Source organism: Athene noctua, chromosome 10, assembly GCF_965140245.1.
Source record: "Athene noctua chromosome 10, bAthNoc1.hap1.1, whole genome shotgun sequence".
Taxonomy (NCBI): Eukaryota; Metazoa; Chordata; class Aves; order Strigiformes; family Strigidae; genus Athene; species Athene noctua.
The window spans coordinates 14,469,427-14,495,773 of record NC_134046.1 but is presented as its reverse complement, the minus strand read 5'-3'; the positions used below and the strand labels follow the sequence as shown (position 1 = coordinate 14,495,773).

The following is a 26,347-nucleotide window of genomic DNA, read 5'->3' as shown; positions in this document are numbered from 1 at the left end:
GTCCTTCCAATGATTAACATACATAGTATCATCTAAATTATATGTTTAGCACAGAGAGACAGAAAACAAACAACACAGATTAGATATTATCCTTACAATAATTAAAATGTCTTAAGGAATTGCTCTCTCTATGTCTCAAGTGTGTGCAACCTCTGTAAGTTAACATGGAACACTTATCTCAATAATCATAACAGGATTGCCTTAAAGGCCTCCTTCAGTGATCAGACAAAAGATAGTAAAGTATTACAGGAAAAAAAATAGAGATTCTCATCTTTGGGATTCAGTAGTTTACTGCCAAAAGAAGATATCTACAGTTGTTGAAAGCCAATGCTATCCCACATGTATCTACTGCTGCAGAAGGCAGAAATTCTAAAACATAAGACCACTCTAAAGTACCAGGTCTGCACAGAGAGGGGTTATTTTTAAGGTACCAAACAAGAAATCAACCAAGGCAGAAGAGATCTCCTAAGACAAGGACACCTACTGCCATGCAAAAATTGTGAAGCAGACAAACAGAACATCTGCAAAGGAGGAACCAGTCGTTTCCTGCTGCAGTAGAATAAGAATTGATTAATATCTGAGAGTATAAAATCCTAAAAACTTGTAAAATTATTCTTGTCCTCAAGCTTTATCAATGCAAGTTGTTAGACAGTCAGCTACAGAGAGATACAGCCCTGAGGGACAATTTCTAAGTCAGATTCACTCTGTACTACCATTATCATTAAAAAGAATTTGAACAAGCATCATAGACTCTCTGTGTACAAGTAGCAAATTAATTTCACTCATTTAGTTTTCGGGAATTAAAGAATGATAACATGCAAACAAAATGTTTTACAGACATAGCAGCCTCCCAGCTGGGTATGTTTTAAGTCAGAGGCAATTTACTGCCCCTGGACATTCTCCTTAGTATCTAGATAAGACTTAGTGAAAGAGAAATTCTTAGTTGTGATATTTAAATTATACTGATATTTTTATTTTTCTTAAATGCTAATTATTAATTTTTAAACATTTTTAGAAGACATTATTAAATCTATGCTGAATTACTACAGAAAGGCAAGAGAACACCAAAAGTCTTGATTTACTCTATCATAGCCAGAAAGAATTCTAGCAAAATGAATACAGACAAGTGGAAGAAAATAAAAGTAATCTACAGTCACACAGAGAAAATTAGATGTTGCATATTTTTCTATTAATGACTGCTACCTAAACCCCACAATTCCCACTGTTCTTTTATTGACAGAACAAAATAACATTTTAATTAGATGACTTCCTGTCCAGAGCACTAACTCTTATTAAGGGCCTGGCAGTTACATTTTCAATACTAGTCGACTGCAGTGTAGTGAATTTTCACCTTCCTATGAATTATCTAGTACTGACCACAAACAAATTGCAATAATAAGACTTGCTGAAGGTTTTAAGTTACAGTGACAATTTTTTAATTACTCCACAAAAAGTCTTCTGTTAATATAAAAATCTGGAAATATGTTATCTATGCATGTCTAATTTAGTATGTGCAATTATATGTGTAGATACATGCAGCCTGCTGAGAAAATAAATAGCTCAAGTGAAAAGTCTGACAAGCCAAAATATACTATAAATTAAGAAAACGCTCTTACATCATCATGTTCATCAAAAATAGCATTAATCATCTTTGGCCATAACAGAACTGTTGCATTCAGTGCAATGTCTTCAGGAGCAAATAAAAAAACATCTAAGAAGTAATTCATTTGCCAACAGCGCTCCTACAAAAAGATATTTCACAAAACTTTAGAACTGTTTAAAATATAAGTAGGAAAATATGATCTACAAAGATAAAATAGAAGTCTACATTTCATGGACTTGTCAAAATGCAGAGCTACTTCAGCCAACTGAACATTAATATTCAAAATACATATTAAAAGTTATTAAAATCCCTGCTCCATTCATGAGCTTACTTCTATAAATGACTTCTGTGGCCTGTAAATCTACAGGCAGAAATCTAATCATAAGAATATTTAAAAAAAAAATAAATCTGCAGAATGTGTGTTATGTTTACAGACCTGTTACCATAACAGAAAATGTGATACATATCATCATAACATATAGCAAAGAGCTTCCTATCCAGTAATGGTTTTGTCTGACCCAAACCTTACACATTTTTTCAGTTTTGTGCTCTGAGCACACACAAAGTACTACAGCCAATGTAACAACACCTGCCCAGAGAATAAATTGCTTCTTGTGTGTTCAGTCATGACTGTTTTACACATTAAATTATCTTTACATTTGTGTGTTACGTTTGCATGAATAGCTTTTAGCAGGCCTGAAGTAAGTCTCTAGGTAGAAACAATAAACTGAGTGTCTTACCATCTGCCATGATTTCTCAAAGCTGCATTTTCTCACTGACATGCAGAACACATGGGAATGGGGAATAAGAAGGAAAGGCATATGGCAAAGAATGAGCTGGACTTCCCACTTCTGTCTGAAGTAACACTGAGGGTACAGTTTATTCATACATGCAACATAACCAGGCAAAAGTCTCTGCACTCCAGAATGAATTCTGTATTTGTATAGGACAGCATGTTTGGTAAAAGACTAAGAAATAAAGGATGCTCATTTACCTTGATTCTTAACAACAGGTCCTGAATATCTTTTGTTTTGACCTTCTTTATGTAAGCTATTGTTTCCACCATTTCTTCTGTTGTCTTGGGAACTTTTAATGCACGTTCCTTAATTGCTTCAAATTCCCTGCATATCCTATAAATTTATTTTACATAAAATATCAAGATTTTAAGATTTTAGTTTGACTGGCTTCAAGCTCAGCTTTAATGGAATTAAATGTTCAAATTACTTCTTTAAGTATTACTCCTGCACAAACTCCGGTACTTTATGAAACTAAATAGGGAATATGACCAAGTCAGTCTAGAAAAATACTGGTTATTAACTTGCAATAATTGATTTGTTTGGATTTTGGGGTGTTCTTTTGCAATAAATGCTTCAATTAAGTTCATGTACTTACCAAAAGTAAGTACAGTAATGTTAGCATACACACAAACATTATCCTAGTAAATATTTTGTCATTTTGGTAATGTGGAATCACTATAAAACTTGACTATAATTGTTCATTTTAACCAAACAATTTAATATGACTTCACTCGTGATCTAATGAATATCTGCAAATTAACCTCCTGTTTAACTAATTCGATATCCTTCTATGGTAAGGTCACCCACTTAGTGGATGAAGGGAAGGCAGTGGATGTAGTTTTTCTGGATTTTAGTAAGGCTTTTGATACTGTCCCTCACAGCATCCTTCCGGGCAACTTTTCCAGCTGTGGGGTGAGTGGGTGAAGAACTGGCTAAAGTGTAGAGCTCAAGGGGTTGTAGTGAATGGGGCTACATCTGGCTGGTAACCAGTCACCAGTGATGTTCCTCAGGATTCAATTCTAGAGCCAGAGCTGTTCAGTTTATTTATCAATAATCTGGATGCAGGAGTTGAATGCACCATTAGCAAGTCTGGTGATGATACCAAACTGGGAGGTGCTGTTGACTCTCTTGAGGGACTGGAGACCTTGCAGAGGGACCTAGACAGATTGGAGCATTGGGCTATGATCAATAGCATGAAATTTAACAAGTCAATGGATGGAGTAATGCAGGCACAAGTATAAATTGGGAGAGGAGTGGCTGGGGAGTGGCCCTGCAGAAGGGATCTGGGGGCACTGGTTGCCAGCAGGCTCACCACGAGCCAGCAGTGTGCCCTGGCAGCCAAGAGGGCAAACTGCATCTGGGGTGCCTCACACACAGCGTAACCGGCCCGTCAAAAGAGGCGACTATCCCGCTGTATTCAGCGTTGGTGCAGCCTCACCTGGAGTGCTGTGTGCGGTTCTGGGCCCCACAATTTAAGAACATGTTCAGGTACTGGAATGCATCCAGACGAGGACAACAAAGCTGGTGAAAGGGCTGGAAGGAATGTCCTTGAGGAGCAGCTGAGGACTTTGGGCTTGTCTAGTTTGGAGAAAAGGAGGCTGAGGGGTGACCTCTCCTGAGGAGGCGAGGGAGGTGCTGAGCTCTTCACCCAGGTACCCAGTGATAGGACATGTGGGAATGGTTCAAAGCTGCACCAGGGAAGGTTCAGACTGGACATTAGGAAACATTTCCTTACTGAGAGGGTGGTCAAACACTGGAACAGGCTTGCTAGAGACGTGGTTGGTGCCCCAAGCCTGTCAGTGTTGGAGAGACACTTTGTGCAGTGCCCTTAACAACATGCTTTAACTTTTGGTCAGCTCTGAACTGGTCAGGCAGTTGGACTAGATGATGGTTGTAGGTCCCTTCCAACTGAAATAGTCTAGTCTACTCTATTTTGTTTGATCACTATTATCTGTCATTATCCATGAGAACCTAGAGGTTATCTATCATGTAATAAGAGAATCTAGATAGCCTTTCCTTTGACAGTGCAGTAGTACTATATTTCACACTTAAAAAGCCAGAATGGTAATGAAGCCCTTTGATCTTTTAGCTCATCTGCTATCCAAGTCTATTAGTAAGTTCCCCTACTAGTTTTTGAGTCTAAAACGGAGGAAAATACATTAGCTGGTGCAACTTGCATGAGATCATTAGTCAGCCAAGAGTCTTCATTAAACAGGAGTATGGTATATTTGCATTTCTTCTACATGTTTCTACTATACATTTAACATACACAACACCCACAAGCAGAAAACTCTACTTACTTTTTATTTTCCTCTCTGTGACTTGCAACTATTCTGTCCATTAGCCTTTCTGCAAAGGTGTTTGCATTATGAGCCAAACCTTGCTTTAAATCCTCACAATTCAAACAGATCATAGGAAAATGAACCACCTGTGGTAAACTCAAGATTTCCTTCTTGTGGGTGAAGAATTCATCTATGAACTTCAGAAAAACGTTATAGATTTTACACTTCAGAGATGTTATTTAAATACTTAGCTACATGAATATTACACATTGAAGAAAATAAATATTTTTTTCTATTTACCATAGAATTTAGGGGAAAAAACACATATTGTGGATTTGTAGGTAAACATGATTTTTAGCTAAAGGTTAAGCACCCCTTATCCTCTGTTCTCTTTTTATTATTGCTGTATATATAGTAAAAATTGTAAAATATATAAAATGTAGAATTAAAACTTACAGCAGTATATTCATCAAAACTGTGTTCTTCTGCTTCAAATCTTTCTATGCGTGCCTGTGCAGTTCCATCTACAAGCCAGCCATACCTTTTAACTACAATTCAAATATATCGTATTAATATCCATATAATGCATACACTGTACAGTAAATTACTTATTACAAAGAAGTAACACAATTATTTAAAGACTCTTCTATCACTCACCATAGTTTTCAAAATACTCCTTTGGACCTTCTAAGTTGTCCCTGACAGATTTTTTCAGTGTCGATGTGGCCCAGACTATGACATGATTAGGAAGCTCTGTGTCCAGAGTTGTAGTGCCTCCCATTAGACAAGAATGTACTGTTTGGATGTTCTAATAAAAGTGCAAGTTCTGATTATTCAAATTCTAAAAAGCAATACAAGGATACAAGTATCTAAAGTTGCAATCTGTAGAATACACTGTATCAGAAAAGTATGAGACCCTAACTGTGACCAAGACCATGTGCTTCATACACACCTAAAACAACTCTTCCCAAAGTTTAGCAGGAAACATGTAAAACAGATAAAAAATAATTACCCGATCTTACATAAAATTAAACTCTATGCTATGCGCAAACACACAAAATGAAACCCAAAACACTCCTCTGAAAGTACTGTCATGTATGATTAAAGGCCAATACTCAGTCCACAGGGATACACCTAAAACCCCCAGAAAAGCTGCATTCTCTGGAGTCACAGATTAGTTCCTAAAACATAAATCTTTAGATACTGTATATATTAGTTGTTAGGGATTTGAGGCTTTTCTTTTTCTTAGAAAGAAAAGGAATATAAACTCTAATTTTCCTTGCCTTAATTATTAATGAAAGTTTACTGTAAATCATCACACATATGACTAAGGTGCTAATTATATTTCTATGCAAAATGTTAGTTCACCAAAAGTATACACTGCAAAACTACTTGACTTTCTATTTTAAACATAAATACATAAATAAATTAGAATATGTGGTTGCTTATACTTGAAGCACTCTCAGGTTTTCTAAATGTATCAAAGAAAACAAAAAGCTTATCTTCTATCTAGTTTTCTTTCCCGGGTATGTTATGTCTACAATTAATTTGCAGATTAAAACAGCCAGTAGCAGGTGTACCAAATTTTATGAACAAGGAATAACAAAATGAGTTTCAGAGCCTGGAGTTCTGCTGGGCATCAAGATCCATGAAGTGACCTGCAGAATGCTCATGGAAAATAAATACCTCAAGTTGCATTCTGCTTCCCATTAACATGATAGTCAGAGTTCTAAACTACTAATATTTTCATGTACTGAGCAAATTAGCAGTTGCACATCTAAAAAAAGATAAAAGCACACCTGGAGAGTCTGTCCTATACGATTTACCATAAACAGAATTCCTTCTTCTAGGTCTTGGAAGCTTGGATAAAACTCCATTTTCTTTTCATCAAGAGTCAATTCCATCTTAAATAAAGGTACACAATTTCCGTCTTTGGGATCAAACAGTTTCACAAAAACTTCAATCGCTGTTCTCAATAATTCTTTCAGCTAGGTAATAACATACATCACCTATTAGTTGAAAGAACAGAAAACCCCATCCCACTTTCCCTTCATTCAGTAAGCCAGGATTCCCATTCATTTCAATACTTTTGATTCATGTCTAACTGAAGTAGCGTGAATTTTTCTAATGACTTCAGTGGGTATTAGTTCCAACCCTTAAAGAATTTAACCTAATGAAAGTAACCAAACATTTCAGTAAAGCCCAGGCATTTATTTTTGCTACAAAAGTAAGTCTATTGCTAACACATGCTTTAAGTACAAATGAAATATCTGGAATGCATTTTCCTTTTACTTTCTTCTAATATGACAATGGTTTGATTAGACTATTGTTCCATTATTTTTCTAGAAAGTAATTAAAGGCTTAATCCTAAAAATGACTGCCTTATCAAAGGCACATATATATATTCCCACTGATTATTATATTCTTAAATGCTTTAAGTTAATTGAAAGTGAAAGGATTTTTAATTTTCAGTAAACTAAGAAATTTGAAAAACAACTGTCTGAGTCTGAAATCAGTGATTTCATTTGAATGTTACTGTTTAATTATTATTAGGAAATAAAATAATTGGAAATTCCTTTAAAAAAATTTGATAAACACTTCATATAATTTCCATCTTGATATAAATAATCAGGGAGAAAAAAAATGAACCCACAAAGCACTGTGGTATAATTTTCCACAGAAAAAAATTGTTGGGAAATTTTGCAGAACTATAGCCACTTGCACATACATTGGCAGAGCTGGACTTTCAGTCTGTTTGTGTACACATGTTTGCTTTCAAGGGAGAGAGACCAGGTTTTATTCATTTTACTAATATATGACATGTAACTGAAGTGCCAAGATCGGTGATAGGAAGGGTCCTGAGAACACCAAGATATTTCTTTCTTTAAGCTAATTACATTATAGTTGGGAGAATGAATAAATTTTCTGTGGCTAAAAAACTAGAAGAAAAAGAAGTAGACAAGACTATGTATTTATTTTCAATGAGGGAAGTTACAAATATTTAAGACTTTGAATACTTTACTGGATTATATGCTACAGATGACTAACAATGATTAATTAAACAGGCCTCTTATTGTATAATGTCCTGACTCATTAAAATTACCTAAATTTCACATTAAGTTTATCACAAAGAGGAAAAATTTTTACCTGATTAGACATAAGAGTAGCCACACAGTTATAAAAAGAGTCAACCTGATCCAACTTTACACCATTCAGTGCCTCCTTCTGAGTAAAGAGACTGATAACTTTCTGATACCACGTACTCAGTATCTTCTCTTCAGCTTTAGAACAGCTTAGAGAGACATCAGTCTTTAAAGACTGACAGTCAACTGGCTCCTTCAATCTAGAAAAGAAAGTTACAGGCAACTTTATAAACAAAAATTAAAAACCCATGAAGTAAAGCAACAGTAATGTATGCTGTATTACAAACCCATTCTTTTTTAGCAGAAAGCACAGTGGGAACCTAAGCATCACTTCTGTAGATTTAAATGAGGAAAAAAATAACCCAAATCTCAGGAAATAAAGAACAGTTACCAGAAAAAGTAATGAGGAAAAATATATTGAAAATTATCTTTTTGAAAATGAAAAGTTCCAAGAATAAAAATAAAAATTCAATTGATGAAAACCATCAAGAAATCTGATCTTCAGGGTTAGCACAGAATTCCCTACAAATAGTAATATTAAGAGAAGCCAATTTTTCAAATGCTACTTCAACCAGACTTCTATGGGGATCAATGGCATTAAGATTAAATGACAGGAGTACATTTACAGAATTAAAGGCAAAACATAAATCAAAAGGGCTGATATTACCAGCATTTTAAGCACCAATAAAATATTTAGATGTAACAGACAGAAGAAAAGTTTAATGTGTCATAACACAAAGTAACCTACTCAAAGACCATTAAATAACACTTTGAAGAAATCTGTTTTATAAAAAAATCTTAGGATAAATAATAGAATTAAACACACTCTTCTTTACCATTTCAAAAAGCTATATGGGTTAATAATTCACCAAAACAGACTTTACCTTAAACTTGAGAAATCCACTATAAGAAAGGTAGAGAATGCTGCATAACCCAAATCCAGTAGAGCTTTCGTTGTGGGGTGGAGAATGTGCAAGTTGGAAAGGATTTTATTTTTTGCTTGGATAAAACTTTTATGCCATGGTCTAGAAAAATCCAGACCTCTGAAAAAACAAAGCACAACAAAGCAATCCAACAACCAAAACAAACCAACCAACATATAAAAGTGAAGAGCTCAAGCAATACTTGAATAAAACCTTAAGTATAAAAAGTAGCATTAAAAAGCTTATTCCCTAACACGATTAGTTATTAGTAACATTAGATCCTCAATATGTTGCCGTGGAAGCCATAAAGCTACTGTCTGATGAACCATGTTTTATACTTCAGAGTATTTTCCGATCACCTGCTCTTCCTGAAGTTCTTCCAATCTAAACTTCTAACTTCACCAGCTGCTAACAGGAAGTATTTATCATCAATATTTAGGTGGCACACACTCTGATGCTTCAGCAAATTGTGCAATTCAGATAATTCAATTCTGTCTACCCGAATTCCTCTTCTATTTTGGCAGAGCACGATAGCCTTTTCCTTGGTCTTAAGGTTTCAGCTCATAACACCAAAACCATATGAAACCTTGACATCAGATGCAGTTTTGGCATGTTAAAGTACTGTACAACACCGCTGTCTACCAGTAAACTGCCTTGTACACACACACTTCATTCCAGAGGTGGCTGCAATACAACTTCAGTGTCTGGGCACTGAGAGCCGCAAGTATCATTTGCAGTCACTACTGCTACTCTATGTAACTATAACAACAGTAATGAAACACTGTCAGTGTTAAAACTTTGTAAAACATTCAGATATATGATGTTTAAATGTAAGATCTTCTACAGACAGAAAAAATATCTCATGAAGGGACTCCAGAATTAATATTGTGCCATAACTGTTCATGCAGCTCAACAAGAATTTCAGTTATGCAACTATGTGTGTTATTTGCTCATGTCGTGGTTTGAGCCCAGAGGGCAGCTGTGCACCATGCAGCTCATGTTCGCTCACCCCTTCCCCTGCAGCACTGGGAAGGAGAAAAATGAATCAAAAGGCTCAGGAATGGAGATAAGGACAGAGAGGGATGGCTCAGCCTCTACGGTCACAGGCAAAAGACAGGTTCATTACGGGAAGAAAAAGGACATCAATTCAAACACTAACAAACCCAACACTTAACAGAGTGGGACAGTGAGAAGCGTTACCATATCTTAGAAACACCTCCCCCCACCCCTCCCTTCTTCCCAGGCTCAGTTTGTTCCTGGTATCTGTACCTCCTCCCCCCTGCAGCACAGGGGCAGGGGATGGGGGGTGCAGTCAGTCCGCCACCTCCTCCAAGGACACCCCCTGCCCCACAGGGTGTCCCTCTCACAGGAGACAGCCCCGAGTCCTCCCCACAGGATGCATTCTTCTAGAGATGTTCTGGTGTAGGTCACCTCCCCATGTTGCACCTCCCAGCACTGAACTACAACAGCGGGGGCTTCTTCCCACAGAGCCCGGGGGTCCTCCACAGGCTGCCGGCAAATCTCTGCTCCTCCAGTGACCTCCATGGTGCTGGGGGGGTGGCCCTGCCCTCCCACCACGGGATACAGGGGGGGGTCTCTGCTCCAGAGCACCAGCACCTCCTCCTTCCTCTGAGCTTGGTGTTCACACAGGTGTCCTTCTCATAACACCTCCCCAAAGTCCCCCACCCCCTCTCCCATTCCCCTTCTTAAATAAGTTATCACAGAGGTGCAGCTGCTGTCACTAATTGGCTTGGCCTTGGCCAGAGGTGGGTAAGACTTGGAGCTGGGGGAGCTTCGAGAAGCTTCTCACAGGGGCCACTGCTGTAGCCCCATTCCCCGCTACCAATATGCCACCACACCAACCCAGCACAGATAACTTAGTCCACTCACAGAGGTAATAAAGGCAAAGTTGCCTCCTCTTCATCTTCAAGTCCTTCTATGTCTGGTTTAATAAGAACGCTTCGCACTAGGGGAAAAAAAAAATAAAATACATGAACATCAGAAGAAAGTTAAGCCTTATTCAACAGGCACTGTACTTCCTCAACATTTCTCCAGGTTGAATCAAGCACATAGTAGGATGGAAGAGTAACTGTATCATCCAAGTCTTGAAAACACATTCTCCCAAAGGTAACTCAAAATCATAGCTTCTGCTAAATACATACAAAGATTCAGATGGCTTAATTCCAGTTCTGTCACCTATTCATGAAGGTTTTCAGATTGACTAGTATTTAAATAAAGTATTTTCTTAAGTAATTTCTTCACTAAGGTCGGTTGGTCACTGGAACAGGCTCCCCAGGGAAGTGCTCACGGCACCAAGCCTGTCAGAGTCAAGGAGCATCTGGACAACACTCTTAGTCACGTGGCTTAGTGTTAGGTAGTCCTGCGAGGAGCAGGGAGTTGGACTCTATGATCCATATGGGTCCCTTCCAACTTGAGATATTCTATAATTCTACAGTCATGGTAATTTTATTTAATATAATTATAGTGGGATACTATAATTATCCCACTGATGATATTATGAAGAAGTTAGTTCCACGCTAAGTTGAGTAATTTTTTTAATCTGCATTTTTAAAAAGATCAGCCATCCACCAAAATATTGACAAAATTCGGCTCAATTTCAGATTTCAGATACTATAAATGTAAATAAAAAGGACATTAATACATTATTTCAAGGGAATGCACTTTGAAAATTCCAGTTCATGACTCTCCTAAAAAAGTTTAAAAATCAAAGTGAGTTGTATGAGTGATATCTGAAAACAGTTAATTATCTTTGCAGATTTTTATTGCAAGCCTCCTCTTCCTTGTGCAAGAAAGCAGGATCAGAAACTTATGGAGGTACTTGGGGATGAAGAACTTAAAAAAACCTGTACATAAAAAGTTTCTACGTTCTTTAGTAGAAAGCAGCAATACATTCTTGCATCAAATTAAATAAACAGTTTAAAGACATAATGAAATAAGGTCATCAGCAATCCACCTTTTTCTCATGAAGTCTATAGTTGCCTTTGTCTTTGCTTGAACTATACCTTTGGCTGGTACTTTTTACCAGTTCAAATCAAATCATCAAGTTTTGCCTTAAACATTACAGCCAATACACATTTGGTGAGGCAGAAAAAGAGGAATCAGTGGTTAATTACAAAGATCATGCCTGGCTGAAAGAACAATTTAGAAAAATTATTTTCAGTGGGAGAACACGGAACAGCTTATTTTATATATATACTCATTAATATATTACTATTAGTACTGTGTAGTTTCTGGTACTTACCCATATATCTTCTCATGCTTGTTTCATAATCCATTGTTACCTCCTGTAAAAGCTTTTCAGCTAACAGCTGCCTATCTTTGCCTTCCATAAGCGACTGTGGCACCAACTGAAGCATGGACATTAGCCACTGCTGCTGAATGGGAACCACCGGATGCCTTCGCACACACTTTTTCATAAAGAGATAGTTTGTCTGAAAGGACAGTATTGTCAGAGGTCTAATAATGGACTATGTAAATATTTTTGTGTTAAGCTTGACAATGAAGTCTCTTTGTATTCACCATTTTTTATACTTAAGGGCAGGCAACATAATCTAATCTTTTTAGTATTCACTAACTACTACACTAAAAGCAACGCTATGGTTGGTAAGATGGTCTCCCTGTCTCAACGCTTAAATACAAAATATTGTACTTTTTAGTATGGCATTTTCCTGGGTTCTCTGCTGAAGTTTATGACTGACAACAAAACTGTTCAAGGTTCCTGCTATTGTTCTTCGGACACACATTTATCTGACAAAAAGTATGCACAAATAGGGGGGGTTTTTTGGCCAAAGACATAGGTATTTATGCCGCTCTCTGAGTGACAGATTTTTTATAAAACAAAAAAAGATCTAAATCTCTATAGTTTTCAGCACAAGTTTACCTAACATCAGCTAGGAAAAACAGATGCTACCTTAAACTACTTAATATAAACATTTCAATGCTAATTTGAGTTTAAAGTGGGTCTCAGAGATAAAGTCTTATTTTGAATGCTATACACACATTCTAGGATTTGTACATGTTCTTCAGATCAGGTGAACAACGTCAAAGACTACTTTTTGTACAGGCTAAAGTATGATCTCTGACCCCCAACTGAAAAAATCCTGAAGGCTGTTACAAATTTTTCTAAGGAATGGTCTTTAGGTAAGGTTTAGATCAAAACTTAAATTACTGATGGACATATTTTCTGTAACAGAAAAATACTTTCTTTCTACTGAACCACAAGAAAAGATTTCTGTTTGGCTCACTACTCCATTTTTCCCCAACAAGACTACTGAAAAAGCTTTTCCTGTTTAACCACCATCAATTCCACAAAAGACACTCAACCTCTCAAACAGAGACCATTCATTCTTCTACTCTAAAAAAGCAGAAGAAAGAATTGAACTCACTCTTCGTTGTTTTTGCTCACTGTTCATCTGTATAAAAAGGAACAGAAAATCATAATGTATTAAGAAAATATAAACAGAAAAAATCAGAAATATAAAATTTAACAAATATTATTCCTAAATAAAGCCTTTATTCTGTACATATACAGGTATCAATTTCAGTGGGACTACTTGAGCATATAAACGCATTTATGCCTTACTAAGGACTGAGATAAGTATATCTTTAAGTAAATACTAGGAAGAGGCATAAATGCCCCAATAACAAAGAAGAAAACAGGCAACAGTTAAAATATTCAAGAAATACTTTCTTACAGTGGAAGGCAGTTCCGGGATAGGAAGTACAGGATCTCTGTGATATTTTTCTTCCATGGACACGTGATAGACTTTTAAAGCTCGATCAATTCTAAAGTAAAACATAGTGTCACAAGTGCAGAAAATCTACAAATAATGTTTACCAACTCTTTGATCACTAAAAGGTAAGGCTGCCTTTGCATACTCTGCCTTCTCTTATATAAAGAGCCACATTTATCTTGAGCACAATCACAATATATAAACATCTTAATTCACATCATCCAATTGCCCAGTGCTCTGTTAGGATTATATCTCACTTCTCCTCAAACAATAACAGATTTTGTCCAACTGTATTATGGAAATTAAAAAAAAAAAAAAGCTGAACAAAACTCCTAAAGTTGTTTATTTTATGACCAGCTCTTCTTTACTGCCTGTGGTTATAAATTGCTAAATAACTATCAAATGGTTAATGTTGGCATGTCCTGCTGACATTACACATGAAAACATTTCAGTCCATCCTTTTGGAATACACTCTGTATGTATCTTGCAAAGAGTATTTCAGCCTTATCTCAATATCACTCAGTTAAAAACTGAAGTGGAAGCTAGACTACCAATTTCAACTACACACTCAAATCACTATTTCATGGGGCTTTATTTAAAAGACCGTTCACTGCGTACAACAATGTAAAAATTGTTACATTTAACGTAACTGCTGTTCCAGCAGAATATTCACCTTTTGTCAGATGGCTGGTCAGCAGTCATCCTACTGCACACTAAGTTACTACTACAGCATAGTTGACATTTTCAACATACTGGACACCTACATTCTGAAAACTGCACTCTGCTACTGCAGGTATCATTGAAAGGTCAGGATTTACTTTTCAAAAGCTAAAATGAAGACTTCTTGTTTGTTAGATTTCTATTATAACAGCCTTTATGCTATTAAAAGAAAGGAAACATCTTTCTTTACTTGTAACTTCTATATTGATTATCTGCTTTCTCTAACTGATTGTTGCTACCATTATTTAAAAGAAAAACCCAAAGGCAACCCCCCTCACTATCTGGCATAAATCAGAATCCCCTCTGTGATCAATTCTTCTCAGATTTTGATCCTGAAACTTAGTTTTATACCACTGTGTAGCTCAAAGGAAGCCAACAATTTGGGACACATACAATTATCTTTGAAGAAAAAAACCCTGTAATACTTGGCCACTTAAAAATTTAGCCATTAAAGTGGAACATCAACTGCATAGGAATTAGTTAAGTAACTTGTTACCATCAGCAAATCTAGCTACAGCAAATGGAATAACTAAAAAGCCACACCCAAAAAATGAAATTATTGATATCAGTGACAATATTTAAAATGGGTTAAATTAAGACTGTATGTAGGTCTTTAATTTTCATTTCTTCTTCTGAAGGCAAAATATTTTTTTCTGTGCTTTTTAATCCTATCAAATACCATTAGATGTCCTTACCTTTTTAATCTTCTATATGAAAATGTAAGTTGAAATATATTTCATAATACTACTATAAACAATGAAACCTTAGCCCACATAACCCTGCCGTATTTATGCCAAAATAATCAACATGTCTAGGGATTCTTCAGTAAGTTCCTGAACATAATGGAGGTATTTCAAGAATAAATTTCTATCAAAATAATAATCTTTTTAAAAAAGAACTTAATTTTCTATTAGACATACAACAATTACATGAAAGCAGCCTTTTCCTATTGTCTTTCCTCCTTTGCAAATGAAAATCTTGAAAGACAATTTTATGTGAGTGTACCAATCATCTTGGCAGCTGTGCTCCTCTGGCAGTGACACAGATCACTAAGCTCAGCAGCAAATGTATGGCGAGAGTGACAAAGAAGCCTGTTATAAGCAACCCATGTTTGGATCATTCATACAGAAGCAAGCAAGTAATCTAGACTTGGATTCTCTTTCAAAAAAGGCTTACATAAAGAGAAAGGGTTTTTTTTCAGTCTATCAATCATAAACAACATTCAAAATGTGAAGGTCACATTCTCCTCACAACTCACCAGACATAACTCAAGCAGATTTTGGCTGCTGTAAAAGAAAAATGACCTTCCATTAAATGACCTTCTATTATTAATGATTTTAGATGGAAAGTGTTCAGCACTGTAATACCAACATCAAAACCCTCTAAAATTAAAACCACCATTATTATTTCTCATATGTCAAATGCGCAATGTTTCTCTCATTTGAATTTCAACATTTCTTGAATTACATGAAACTCACAGTAGCTGATTAAGCATCTTTTGCTGTTCGTTGCATCTTCGGTATGTCAGTAGTTTATTCTGTAATGGTGACATATCAGATGTGACTGATGAAGGTAAAATGGGGGGAAGAAACAAAGTTCTCAAAGTCTTTTTATTGGAAGGTTCTCCATCTGAGTGCGGCATCTACAACCAAAACAAAACCAAGATTCTAGGATACGACTAATCCTGTCCAGAAAGCAGTTTAACAGGTGCATGTATTAAGTTGAATGTATGTAAGATGTAAAATGAGGTAGCCTTGGGGATTTCCACAATGTAGATATGAAAGTTTAGCTTTGAGAAAACAGAAAAATATTGTATATGCTAAAATGGCAAAGTTCAGTGGGAAATGGACACAAACGAAAGTCTGCAATGGTAAAAAATTATGGTACAGTTCTATTAACTCAAGATTAGCACGTTGCATAAAAGTAAAGTTCTAATACAGATCTCTTTAAGTGCTAATCCACCAGCTGTACACAGCACAGAAGACACCAGAAAAGAAGCCTATGAAACCCCTGGCAGACTGCCCCAGACTGGCCCTGATGTAGGCACATTTCCTGTTCTGATGGGGCCTGTGGCTTCCGTAGGTGACTACTTCTTGTCTGGTCACTAAAAAAAAGCTACTGCCTCATTAAATCCACCCATGCTAGATAACATGGAACAAATCCAGACAAGGTTGGCATCTAAAGCTCTGAGGAAAAAAATGCCCAAAAGCATCCTTGATGTTTTGCTGTTACTATGAAGGTAAAGCCACAGCAAATTTTCAAATACAAGATCATAGAATTCTACTGAAGGGAGAGACAGTCTTTAAAGGAAAAGAAACAATCATAATCACATCAATATAGACTTATAGCTTCACCAAAATGTCAAGCAAATGGTAGCAAAACTATGAGCAAGTTATTCCTTAGACACTGTATCACTGTTGACATGAAACAAAGTACAGGAAATTATCAAGAAACCATTTACATAAAACCAGCACCCTCTTTTTCTTTTTCTCAAGGAAAAATATAATTAAGCTTATTTTCTATGTGCAAAGTAGTCATTAAAAGTTCTATTCCATACATGGAAAGAATAAGAAACTGCATGATCAACTTGTAAAAAGCCATGTAAAACTGAAGGCTATTCAGAAATAATTCTGTGATGATGAAAGTCTCATGGTAGACTTAGCAGGCTGCTTGAGAACGCTACCTTGCATATAAGCATATATTCCATCAACACACCCCAATGACAGTGTTGTATCTATCTACCTAAGGCAGAGCAGTGCACAGTTTCATTTCAACTGCTTGTCTGGAAACGTTTATCTGCGTTACCAGAACAAGTGCCTCTGTAAATACCAAGCAGGTGCTTGACAGTACTTTATTCTTTTAAGCTGCAGCAACTCTAGGTTCTCTAGACATTATTTGCTTAGAGTATGCCAAGGTGCACATCTTCAGAAGCAAGGCTAAACTGAGCAAAAACTAAACAGAGATTACTAAAATGAAAGAGGCAAGCAAAGTGTTAATGAGGGGATCCTGGCCTGTGGATGCAGATTCCCAATGAAAAGAGAGTTTATAAATTGGTGGGGTCGATATGGGATTGAAGCTAAACAGATGGAAGTTCTGGTTTTGACCGCAGTTACGGGTAGTTGGGCTGTGCAACAGGGAAGTGGAGATAGGTATGGGTTTGAAATGAGAACCCTACTCTGGGGGCAGGATGAAGATGTGGAGCAGATAATTGGGTAACCACGGTTAAAGATACCTGGCAAACAAAGTCTGATAATCACCTCATTTAAAGACAGAAAAAAAGAAAATAAAGGGGAAAGACTGTTGTGTGACTAGGCTCAGTGTCATTAAAAGACTATCCTACAGCAGCTTAAGTCTTGCTTGCAGCAGAGTATGGCTACCCCAAAAGACTGACGGCGGGGTTTCCCTGGAAACACGATACACAAACTCAGAAGTGCATCTCAGCGGTTCTCGCAGCGGAGCAGAAAGCCGAAGCTACCTCCTAGATTAGCAGTATGTGCTAGAAATTACTGAAACCGGGCAGTGGCGGAGGCATCAAAGTAAATCAAGCTCAGCTGAAGAGAACTGAGACGGCATCACCTGTTCCCGGCGCTCCGCCAGCGCGGCCGGGCCCGTGGACACGGCCCGTCGGTGCGGAGGAAAGAGCCCCCCAGGCCCTACCCCGCCGCCCTCACCTCTCCCGGGGCCGCTGGCCAGGGCGGCGGCGGCTCACCAGCACAGCGCGGCGGCTGCCCCGGGGCCGAGGGCGGGCGGCCGGCGGCGGAAGGGGCGAGGCCCGGGCCGGGCCAGCCCGGCGGGGCTGTGGCCTGGGCAGAGGGGAGCTGCGGGGAGGGGCTGCCCCAGGCCCCCCGCCCGCCCCGCCGCCATTGCGGACGCCCCGGCGGCCGCACGCGAAGTCAGGGAGCGCCCTCGGCACCCGCGGGCATGAACCGCCGCCCCCCGCTCCCCCAGGGCTTGGTACAACACGGCCAGGCCTCTGGCCGCCTCCCCTGGAAACCCGGGAGCGGTGCGGGCCGGGGTCCCTACTGCTGACAGGGCTCACCTGCCCCGCACAGAACGCTCAGCCAGCGCCGGCTTATTCACGGAAAGGGTGTTTATTGCACTCGGTACAGCAGACTGCTAATATACTGTTACAATAAGGAAAAAACAACAACAAAAAAATCTTACCTTAAATTTCCTAGTCTGCCAACAGGGCTTAATACAGCCTAGGCAAGTCAGTCTCCTTGTACCAGCATTCTGCCTGCACAAAGCAGATAAAAACTCACTTGTTCCAGATCACAGGGAGAATGCTTCAGAAACTGTAATACCCTCACGCATCAGATGGCTGTTGCTAAGCTCCTGCCTTTTGTAAAACTATAAATGGACACGCTAAGAAGTTCCAGAGATTTACTACCCACCTGCCCACGTTTGACAGAGAGACTTCAAAATCCCGACTTTGTATCTGCGTGGGCAACGCCGTGAGCAGAGACAGGGAGAGCAGTTGGAGAGATTTTTTTGACGGGTTTCCGAAGGCCCTGGGCAGCCCCCTAACACATTTCCTCAGCCCGGGACCATTCGGTTTGACTTTTCAAGCCAAGCACAAACCAAGCGCTTGATTTACCCAGGAGCACTGCGCACCCATCCGCGCGCGCACCCCGCGGGACACCGACCCGCTCCCCCGCCCGCAGGCGGGCCCGGAGCTCTCCCGAGGAGGCGGAGCCCGGCTGCCGAGGGACCCGGCTCCGCCGTTTCTCCAGGCGGTGTCGCTTACACCGCGCGGCGGTGAGTCCCCGGGAAGGGGCGGAGCGGGACGCCGGGAGCGCGGACCCGCCGCCCTGCGGGGCTGGGCGCGAGCCGTGTCGGGCGCAGCGCCGCTGCCCAGGCCGCGCGCGCGCGGCTCGTCGCTTCCGGGCGCGCCCCGCGGAAACGCGCGGGCTGGCGCGCGGCGGCGGCTCCATGTGGCGCGTGCTGCGCTCCGCCCTCCGCAGGCTCCGCGGGCCGCCCGCCGCCCCCCGCGCTGGCGGCGGCATGGAGCGGGCCGTGGTGCGGTGCGTGCCCTCCGAGCCCAAGCTGAGCCTGCGGCTCGTGCTCCCCGACGGCAGCGCCAGGCACATGCAGCGGGACCAGGCGGAGCCGCTGGGCCGGGCGCTGGCCCGCATCGCCACCAACGCCGCCAAGGGCCGCGCCAAGGCGGCGAAGAAGAGCAAGAAGGCGCGGGCGGAGGACGGCCCGGCGGGGGAAGAGGCGGCGGCGCCGGCCGTGCGGCTCTTCTCCCGCGACGGGGAGGCGGTGGCCGAGGAGGTGCCCAACGCGGCGGCCTGGCAGGACGGCGCCGTGCTGCAGATCGGGGAGGCGCAGTACCGCGTGGAGCGCAACCCGCCGGCCCTCACCGAGCTCCGCCTGCCGCGCTCGCTCCTGGCCGGCTTCCCCGTGTGCCCCAAGGTGAGCGCCGAGTTCGCCGCGCCGCAGCACTGCCTCTTCCACTGGTACCGCGAGCGGCGGCCCGGCGGCGGGGAGGAGGAGGCGGCGGAGGGGGAGGCGGGGGGCGACGGCGGCCCGGCCTGGGTGGAGGCGGCGGCCGCCGAGCGCGTCTTCACGCCCTCCAACGCGCTGGTGGGGCTGCGGCTGAAGCTGCGCTGCACGCCCGGGGACGGAGCGCGGCGCTACGGGCCGCCCCGCGAGGTGGAGAGCAGCGGGCCCGTGGAGGCCGGCCCCGGCGCCTGCACCTTCGACTCCCGGCATCTCTACACCAGGAAGGTCTGCGGGGAGGGCGCCGTTCGCGCCGTCTCCTACAACATCCTGGCCGACACCTACGCCCAGACGGAGTTCTCCCGCACCGTGCTCTACCCGTACTGCGCTCCCTACGCCCTGGAGCTCGACTACCGGCAGAACCTCCTCAAGAAGGAGCTGGCGGGCTACAGCGCCGACCTCGTCTGCCTACAAGAGGTGGATAAGTCCGTCTTCGTGGACAGCTTGGCTCCAGCCCTGGATGCTTTTGGACTCGAGGGGCTCTTCAAGATCAAGGAGAAGCAGCACGAAGGCCTGGCCACTTTCTATCGCAGGGACAAGTTCAGCCTCCTTAGCCAGCACGACATTGCTTTCAGCGAAGCCCTGCTCTCGGACCCGCTGCACAAGGAGCTGGGTGATAAACTGGCCAAGTACCCCTTGGTGCAGGAGAAGGTGTTGCAGAGGTCCTCTGTGCTGCAGGTACCAGCCTTTATGTGCATTCCTCCTTTTTCCCCTCTCCTCGCGCTGTCTCCAGGCAGGTGCAGCCAAGACACGTTTGTTGAGGGTCAAGCCACAGGAGAAGGGAGGTGAGGAATTAACAGTCTGAAGTGGTATGTTCTCTGTCAGCTACAGTAATGAGTAGAGCAGAAGAGCAACTTAGGAACAAGAACAAAACGTTGGGATTTCACTGAACTGCATAAATTGAATTACCAAAGCTAAAAAAGCCAGTATTATTTTCTTTAAGATAGCTGTTGACATTCTGGGCCAGGTATCAATTCCTGGTTGGTGATAGCCAGGTTTTTCACTACATACTCCTGTATGTCAGAACATGTATTTCATAAATCTTATAAATCAGATCTAAATGAGATTAAGTTAATTTAGCTGGCTTTAATAATGCTGCTTTAGAAAGTGACAGTAGGGACAGAACAGGTTTAGATAGATTTATGAGCTTGTTGATGCCAGTGGGTCTGTAAGCAGAGCTATTGTGTAAGTACAAATGTGTAAGAGAGAGGTCCGTGTCAGGAATTTTGGAAACACTTGGTAAAACTTTCCTACTTGTGATCTGAGTAGGACTACAAGCTTTCCCTGATAACTGATATCACCTCTAAATTTATGTTCAATTTAACAACTATGCAGTGCTACAGTTTGCTTGCTAAAGGCAGAGATATGAATTCTGTTGCAGAGGTGGGAAAATAGAAAATAAAAGTAGTTAAGAATGGCACAGCATTAGCAACAGCTTATGAAAAAATATGGAATGGATTGAAGGAAAAAAAACACAGCCAAAACAGACAGGGACAAAAGAACATTTGTCAAATACCTGGATGTAGTGGTAATATATTGGCTGATACCCAGGCCGTATGTAGAAGATAAATTATTAAATTATAAGCACCAGATCCTTTGAACTGGATTGCCATAAAGGCATAAGGTGACTATTGCATTATTTAAAATATATAACCTCTCTGTTTAAGACTCATCAGACTGCTTTTTCTCTTGAAGGTTTCAGTTCTTCAGTCTACAAGTGATCCTTCCAGGAAGATTTGTGTAGCTAATACCCACCTTTACTGGCACCCAAAAGGTAATTTTGTCATATTCGTGTATATAGGATGACTGGGTTTGCAAAGGTTTTTGCCCTTCCTAGGGAGAATAGATTTCCCCCCATTCTTTTGCAGCTGTAATATTTTCTTCTGGAACTGAGGGTTTCCTGCCTTGCTTCTTACCTAGATGAATCAAACCAGGCTGCTAGGGCTGTTTGTTTATTTGCTCAGAATAAGATTGTTCTAGTCTGCCTGGGAGTCAGTAGAATACAGCTGAAGGTAAATCATGTTACACAGAATTCACCCAAATTGCAGACCATAAAATAAAGCTTTGTGTCTGCTCATGGCTTCCCAGTCCTACTGTACCTGCATGAGCTCTATTGGAATACTGCCCCGAGGGCTACAGAAGATTTTAGGAGAGATTCTCCTCTTTGAAATTAGTTGTCTTTTGATTCTGTGCCTTTCAAGAACATTGTTGGAATGGATGCCATGAAACAAAAAGGTGCTGTAATATGGGTGTTTATGGGTGAGAGTTCTTGCATGTGCGAGTTTAATTTAAAACATTGTCTGCATCTCTAAAACTTTCTTAGTCACAAACTTCGAAGGCTTCCTTTACTTATGAAAAGTATTCTGAAATGTGGTGCACAGAAAATCTAAAATGACATTGCTGTTTCAGAGCTAGACATGATACATGCTTAGATGAGCATAATTCCTCCATTGCTACTGTGAAGTATTGAAAGTAAAATGTTTCTATATTCCTAGGTGGGAACATCCGTCTCATCCAAATTGCTGTAGCCTTGTCCCACATCAAGCACATAGCGTGTGACTTGTATCCTGGTATACCAGTCATATTCTGTGGAGATTTTAATAGTACACCGTCGTCAGGGACTTACAGTTTTATTAGCAGTGGTGGCATTGCTGAAGATCATGAAGACTGGGTCTCAAATGGTGAAGAAGAAAGGTGCAACATGCCTCTAAACCATCCTTTCAAACTGCTAAGTGCTTGTGGAGAACCTGCTTATACAAACTATGTTGGTGGGTTTCATGGATGCCTGGACTATATTTTCATTGACAAAAATGCTTTAGAGGTTGAACAGGTCATTCCATTGCCAAGTCATGAAGAAGTAACAACCCATCAGGCTTTGCCAAGTGTTTCACATCCTTCTGATCATATAGCACTAGTATGTGACTTAAAGTGGAAATAGATAAGCTCTTGCATGGTGCTTTTGGGGGTTTTCAAACAAAAAATTTAATTTACTGCTGGGGAACTGAGGTTACACCCTGGCTTGTATGCTCTTAAAAGGAAAGTCAGAATGGTTACTGGAAAGTTCATGTGTTTAATGGTTCTACTGAATATCACACTGTTCAGAATATTTGCATGACAACATTTCCCTTTTTATATGTTAATAGGAAAAATATATTTAAGACAGGGGTTTTTGAAAATTGGATTATCATACACCTTTTTATTGGTGTTTTTAAAGGATTAATAATTACTTTGTTAAAAAATATGGATTTAATCAGATTTCTAAGACAGTGTGCAAACCGAACCCTGCTTAATTCAGAATCAAACACAGAACCTGAGAACAAATGGATTTAGTTGATTCAACCTCATTGTAATTACTGTCATGACAAGACAATTTAAAAAAATGTAAGTTCAGAAATTGTCTTGTTCACTTACCATTACTGTGTCCCAATTTTTTAGTGAGTGGCATGAACAATGTACTTGTACCTACTGCCTTGTGAAAATATGTTCTTTATTTATCAGTGAATAGGTGTTCTGTCAACAATCAACCATGTTAAATTCAAGGTTATAATTGATTTGGAAGCATTTTGCTTGCCTACTTAGTAGGGGGTATGAGGGTAACTTTAGCACCTGGATAGGTAGCATCTACTTTGAACAAGTTTCTTTTATTGTTTATAGTCATTGGCAATAAAAGAAATACTAAAAGTTCAGGAGAGCCAGCTCTGGATGAGGGGGGAGCTTTTTAACAATATAATCTGGTTTTGGGCAGGGGGAGATACAGAATAGTTCATGTGGTGCATTAGCTACCTGTGCCTAAATCTTTAAAAAAGAAACACAAGTGATGAGCAGACCTTTTATCACAATTGTTCTGTTTTGTTCCTCTATTGCATACAAAGACAACATAAATTAAGTGCTTTTACCTTCATTTTTTTCCTTCCAGAAACAGTTTAGTCTTCCCTATTTTGTAGGAGGCAATTCAGATGTGGGGAAATGTATTTTCTTGGTACCTTCATTAAATGGAGGGGTTTGAATCCTTTAACAAGCTGCATCAGTAGTCCATATGAAACAAAAAGGATTTGAAAACTATTTCACTATATCTCCCTCTTTCACCTAATAAAGTTTCCTTTTCAATTGTCTGTCACTATTGGCTGTTGAGTTTTTTTCTAGTTACTGGTGTCTTCTGTGGCAAAACAAGTCCGCTCGTGTTGGTTAAAGCAGCATGCCCTGTACTTGCACAACCACTCACCTCTGCTGCAGCCGGGGAGAGGGTAGGCTACAGCTGAGGCTCACTAAAACAAATAGGCAGCTGCTTTCAAGTAGCATATTGTCGAGGGTTGTTGGTCCTGTCTGTTGCCGTAGTATCTGCTATACTGTGAAGGGTGATGCTTTGCAGAAGCTTGTATGTTTTTCTTACTGTAGTATCTGAGCATCTTATAAGTTGATGCTGATGAACAGTTGCACTAGTAAAGCCAGCAGGGAGGTTTAGCCTCAGATGTCATACAAGGCTAAAATGATGCAGGCCCATAAATCTCAGAAAATGTTTCAAACAACAGGATGTGAGAAGACAAAACTGTCTGGAATTTTGTTACCAACTTGGCACATAAAGACACAGGTTCATGGAGAGTGACAAAAGGACTGTTCCGCTAATATGCAAGTTTGTAGAAGCCTGTATTGCTAAAGAACTTGTGTGTCCTTTGCAAGCAGATTTTTTCAGCAATATTAGCAGTTAACCTTCGAAGCATCTTCCTGTCATCCCACCCTCTCACCTGATCCTGCCCTATTGCTTCTGAATTCTGGCTACTTGTTCCTGCTCATGCCATACCAAGCCAGAACAGTGAAGTGATCCTGTTAAAAACACAGGGCCTTTCATTTTCTTGACTATTATCATTGCAGTGGGTCATTATATCCTGAGCTGATTCACCATAAAGCCTCTTGTGCCCAAAGAACAAGATAAAGGCTTGGGGTGGGAAAAAGTGATCAAGGTCTGGAGCAATGCATTTGCCTGCTTAAGCAGATCTGCCACAAAAGCAACCCAAGACCTCATTGAAAGAGCACTCCTTTAGTGTGAAGGGCTTTGGCAGGCTTATATGCAAACCTTCAGATCTCAGGTTTTGCTAAGTCAGCGTTTTAGCTAAACCAAACTGTAGCTAAGGGCCTTTGGATAAAACATGGAAGCAAAACAATACAGCAGTAAAAGTGGCAACGAATGATGTTAGATCATTGCAACAGAGTGATGGACAGTACTCACCCTGTAAAATTGGACCCTAAATATTTTGGGTGGGTCCTTTATCAGTTTCTGTTCTCTTACAAGTCTAATTAAAAAGTAAAGTGTAATTCAATCTTGCATATGAGTTGAAGGTGATGCCTGTACTCTTCTGGACTACAAAGTTGATAATATCAGTATCGGGATTTGTAAACAACATCAAGATACAGGAGCAAGGAGAAAAATCTTGCAAACAGAATGGAGGCTGTAAACCTCATATGTGGTCAAAACATATTTACTAATTTAGTAGATGAGGGAGAGCTTTCACCTGAAGATGTTTGCAAGCATATGCCATCTTAAAGGGCAGAAAAAATAATTGGAAGATGTGTTCAGGAAGAAAATCTAAATATTAACACCTTGGAAAAACACTGAAAATGACTACATTACAGCTGAGTCAGAGGCCTTCTACAATTTGCAGGCACTGAAAAATTTGAGGGGAAAACAACCCCCAAAACCAAACTCCTCTGAGTACTGCAGGCTTGTAGACTGGCAAGAGCAATGTCAGACACTTAGAATATTAAGATTGCAATTTCTAAATTTGGAAGTGAAATTGTATTACATAGGCTAACTGAGCTCCCCTTATACCTTAACATTCTTTTTCTCCTTTTTAATACCTAGCCATCACAACTGGGTTACTTCTTATTTTCCAAACCATTAAAAATCTGTAACCTCTCCATACTACCAGAAGATGGAGCTGCTCAGAGAACAGACTTGCCTGGTATTCTGCCTCCCTTCCAAGAAAGAGCAGGTCTGTCATTCCCTGTGCTGGTACTTGGGGGGCTGCTTCTGGCTCCTTGCACAGCAAAGCTGGCATCTGCAGGAAGCAAGAGGCAAGGAAAAAACATGGCACTGGAACAGACCCAGTAAAATTAGATGGCCCTTGCACGTGGCAGATAAATCTTTTATCTTCAGGAGGAAAATCTGCCCCACAAGCTAGTGCTGTGGATTCTCCAGTCCAAGTATCCCTCATTTAATTAGTAAAACGCAGCAGCCCACACTGACTGCCAATAGTAGTGGTGTGTCGGGAACCAGTTAAGACATTTCTGGAGTGAGAATGCAGCAGAACGGTCTCGGTTAGGGGCAAAGTCACAATTCAAAAGAATCACCATTTTTGGGGGAATGAAAGCAACCCTTAGATACACACCTTTGGCCCATACCCCCCATGCTCCCAAGCTGCACTCACCTCTACAGGAGGTAATGCGTGGTGCTTCCTACTTCACATAAGGTGATTTTAGCTCCTATTTTAGCTCCTCCTACACATCTGGACCTTACCTAGCAATTAATTCTTCCTCTGTACACCACCTTTAGAACACAGATTTGTTTAAGTCCCACTGAGCTTGTCTCCATTTTATTTCATAAACCCAAACTCACCTGTGTTCCT

General features: G+C 40.6%; 2 protein-coding genes across 2 annotated transcripts in view; one reads left to right on the top strand and one right to left on the bottom strand.

Annotated features, from left to right (window-relative positions):
* Positions 1-18,487, bottom strand: part of DNAH12 (dynein axonemal heavy chain 12) — a 72,481-nt gene extending 53,994 nt beyond the window's left edge. Inside the window, exons 1-14 of the mRNA XM_074913816.1 lie at positions 18,387-18,487; positions 15,701-15,864; positions 13,464-13,554; positions 13,155-13,181; positions 12,011-12,200; positions 10,639-10,714; positions 8,710-8,868; positions 7,830-8,025; positions 6,482-6,670; positions 5,340-5,490; positions 5,139-5,230; positions 4,701-4,879; positions 2,598-2,733; positions 1,617-1,742 (exon numbers count right to left, since the gene is read on the bottom strand). Coding sequence (XP_074769917.1) covers positions 1,617-1,742; positions 2,598-2,733; positions 4,701-4,879; positions 5,139-5,230; positions 5,340-5,490; positions 6,482-6,670; positions 7,830-8,025; positions 8,710-8,868; positions 10,639-10,714; positions 12,011-12,200; positions 13,155-13,181; positions 13,464-13,554; positions 15,701-15,864 — 1,776 coding nt within the window. The 5' untranslated portion in view covers positions 18,387-18,487. The remainder of the gene's footprint in view (positions 1-1,616; positions 1,743-2,597; positions 2,734-4,700; positions 4,880-5,138; positions 5,231-5,339; positions 5,491-6,481; positions 6,671-7,829; positions 8,026-8,709; positions 8,869-10,638; positions 10,715-12,010; positions 12,201-13,154; positions 13,182-13,463; positions 13,555-15,700; positions 15,865-18,386) is intronic.
* A 664-nt stretch (positions 18,488-19,151) lies between these two features.
* Positions 19,152-23,844, top strand: PDE12 (phosphodiesterase 12). The gene is made up of 3 exons (XM_074913817.1): positions 19,152-20,405; positions 21,423-21,501; positions 22,223-23,844. The coding sequence occupies exons 1-3, from the start codon at positions 19,155-19,157 to the stop codon at positions 22,663-22,665; spliced, it is 1,773 nt and encodes a 590-aa protein (XP_074769918.1). The 5' UTR covers positions 19,152-19,154; the 3' UTR covers positions 22,666-23,844.
* Positions 23,845-26,347: the final 2,503 nt, after the last annotated feature.

Excerpts from the sequence above, each read along its gene's own strand:
- PDE12 (XM_074913817.1), top strand. The coding sequence starts at position 19,155 with ATGTGGCGCGTGCTGCGCTCCGCCCTCCGCAGGCTCCGCGGGCCGCCC. Across the intron at positions 20,406-21,422 it reads AGAGGTCCTCTGTGCTGCAG|GTTTCAGTTCTTCAGTCTAC; the intron begins GTACCAGCCTTT and ends TTTCTCTTGAAG. Across the intron at positions 21,502-22,222 it reads CCTTTACTGGCACCCAAAAG|GTGGGAACATCCGTCTCATC; the intron begins GTAATTTTGTCA and ends CTATATTCCTAG.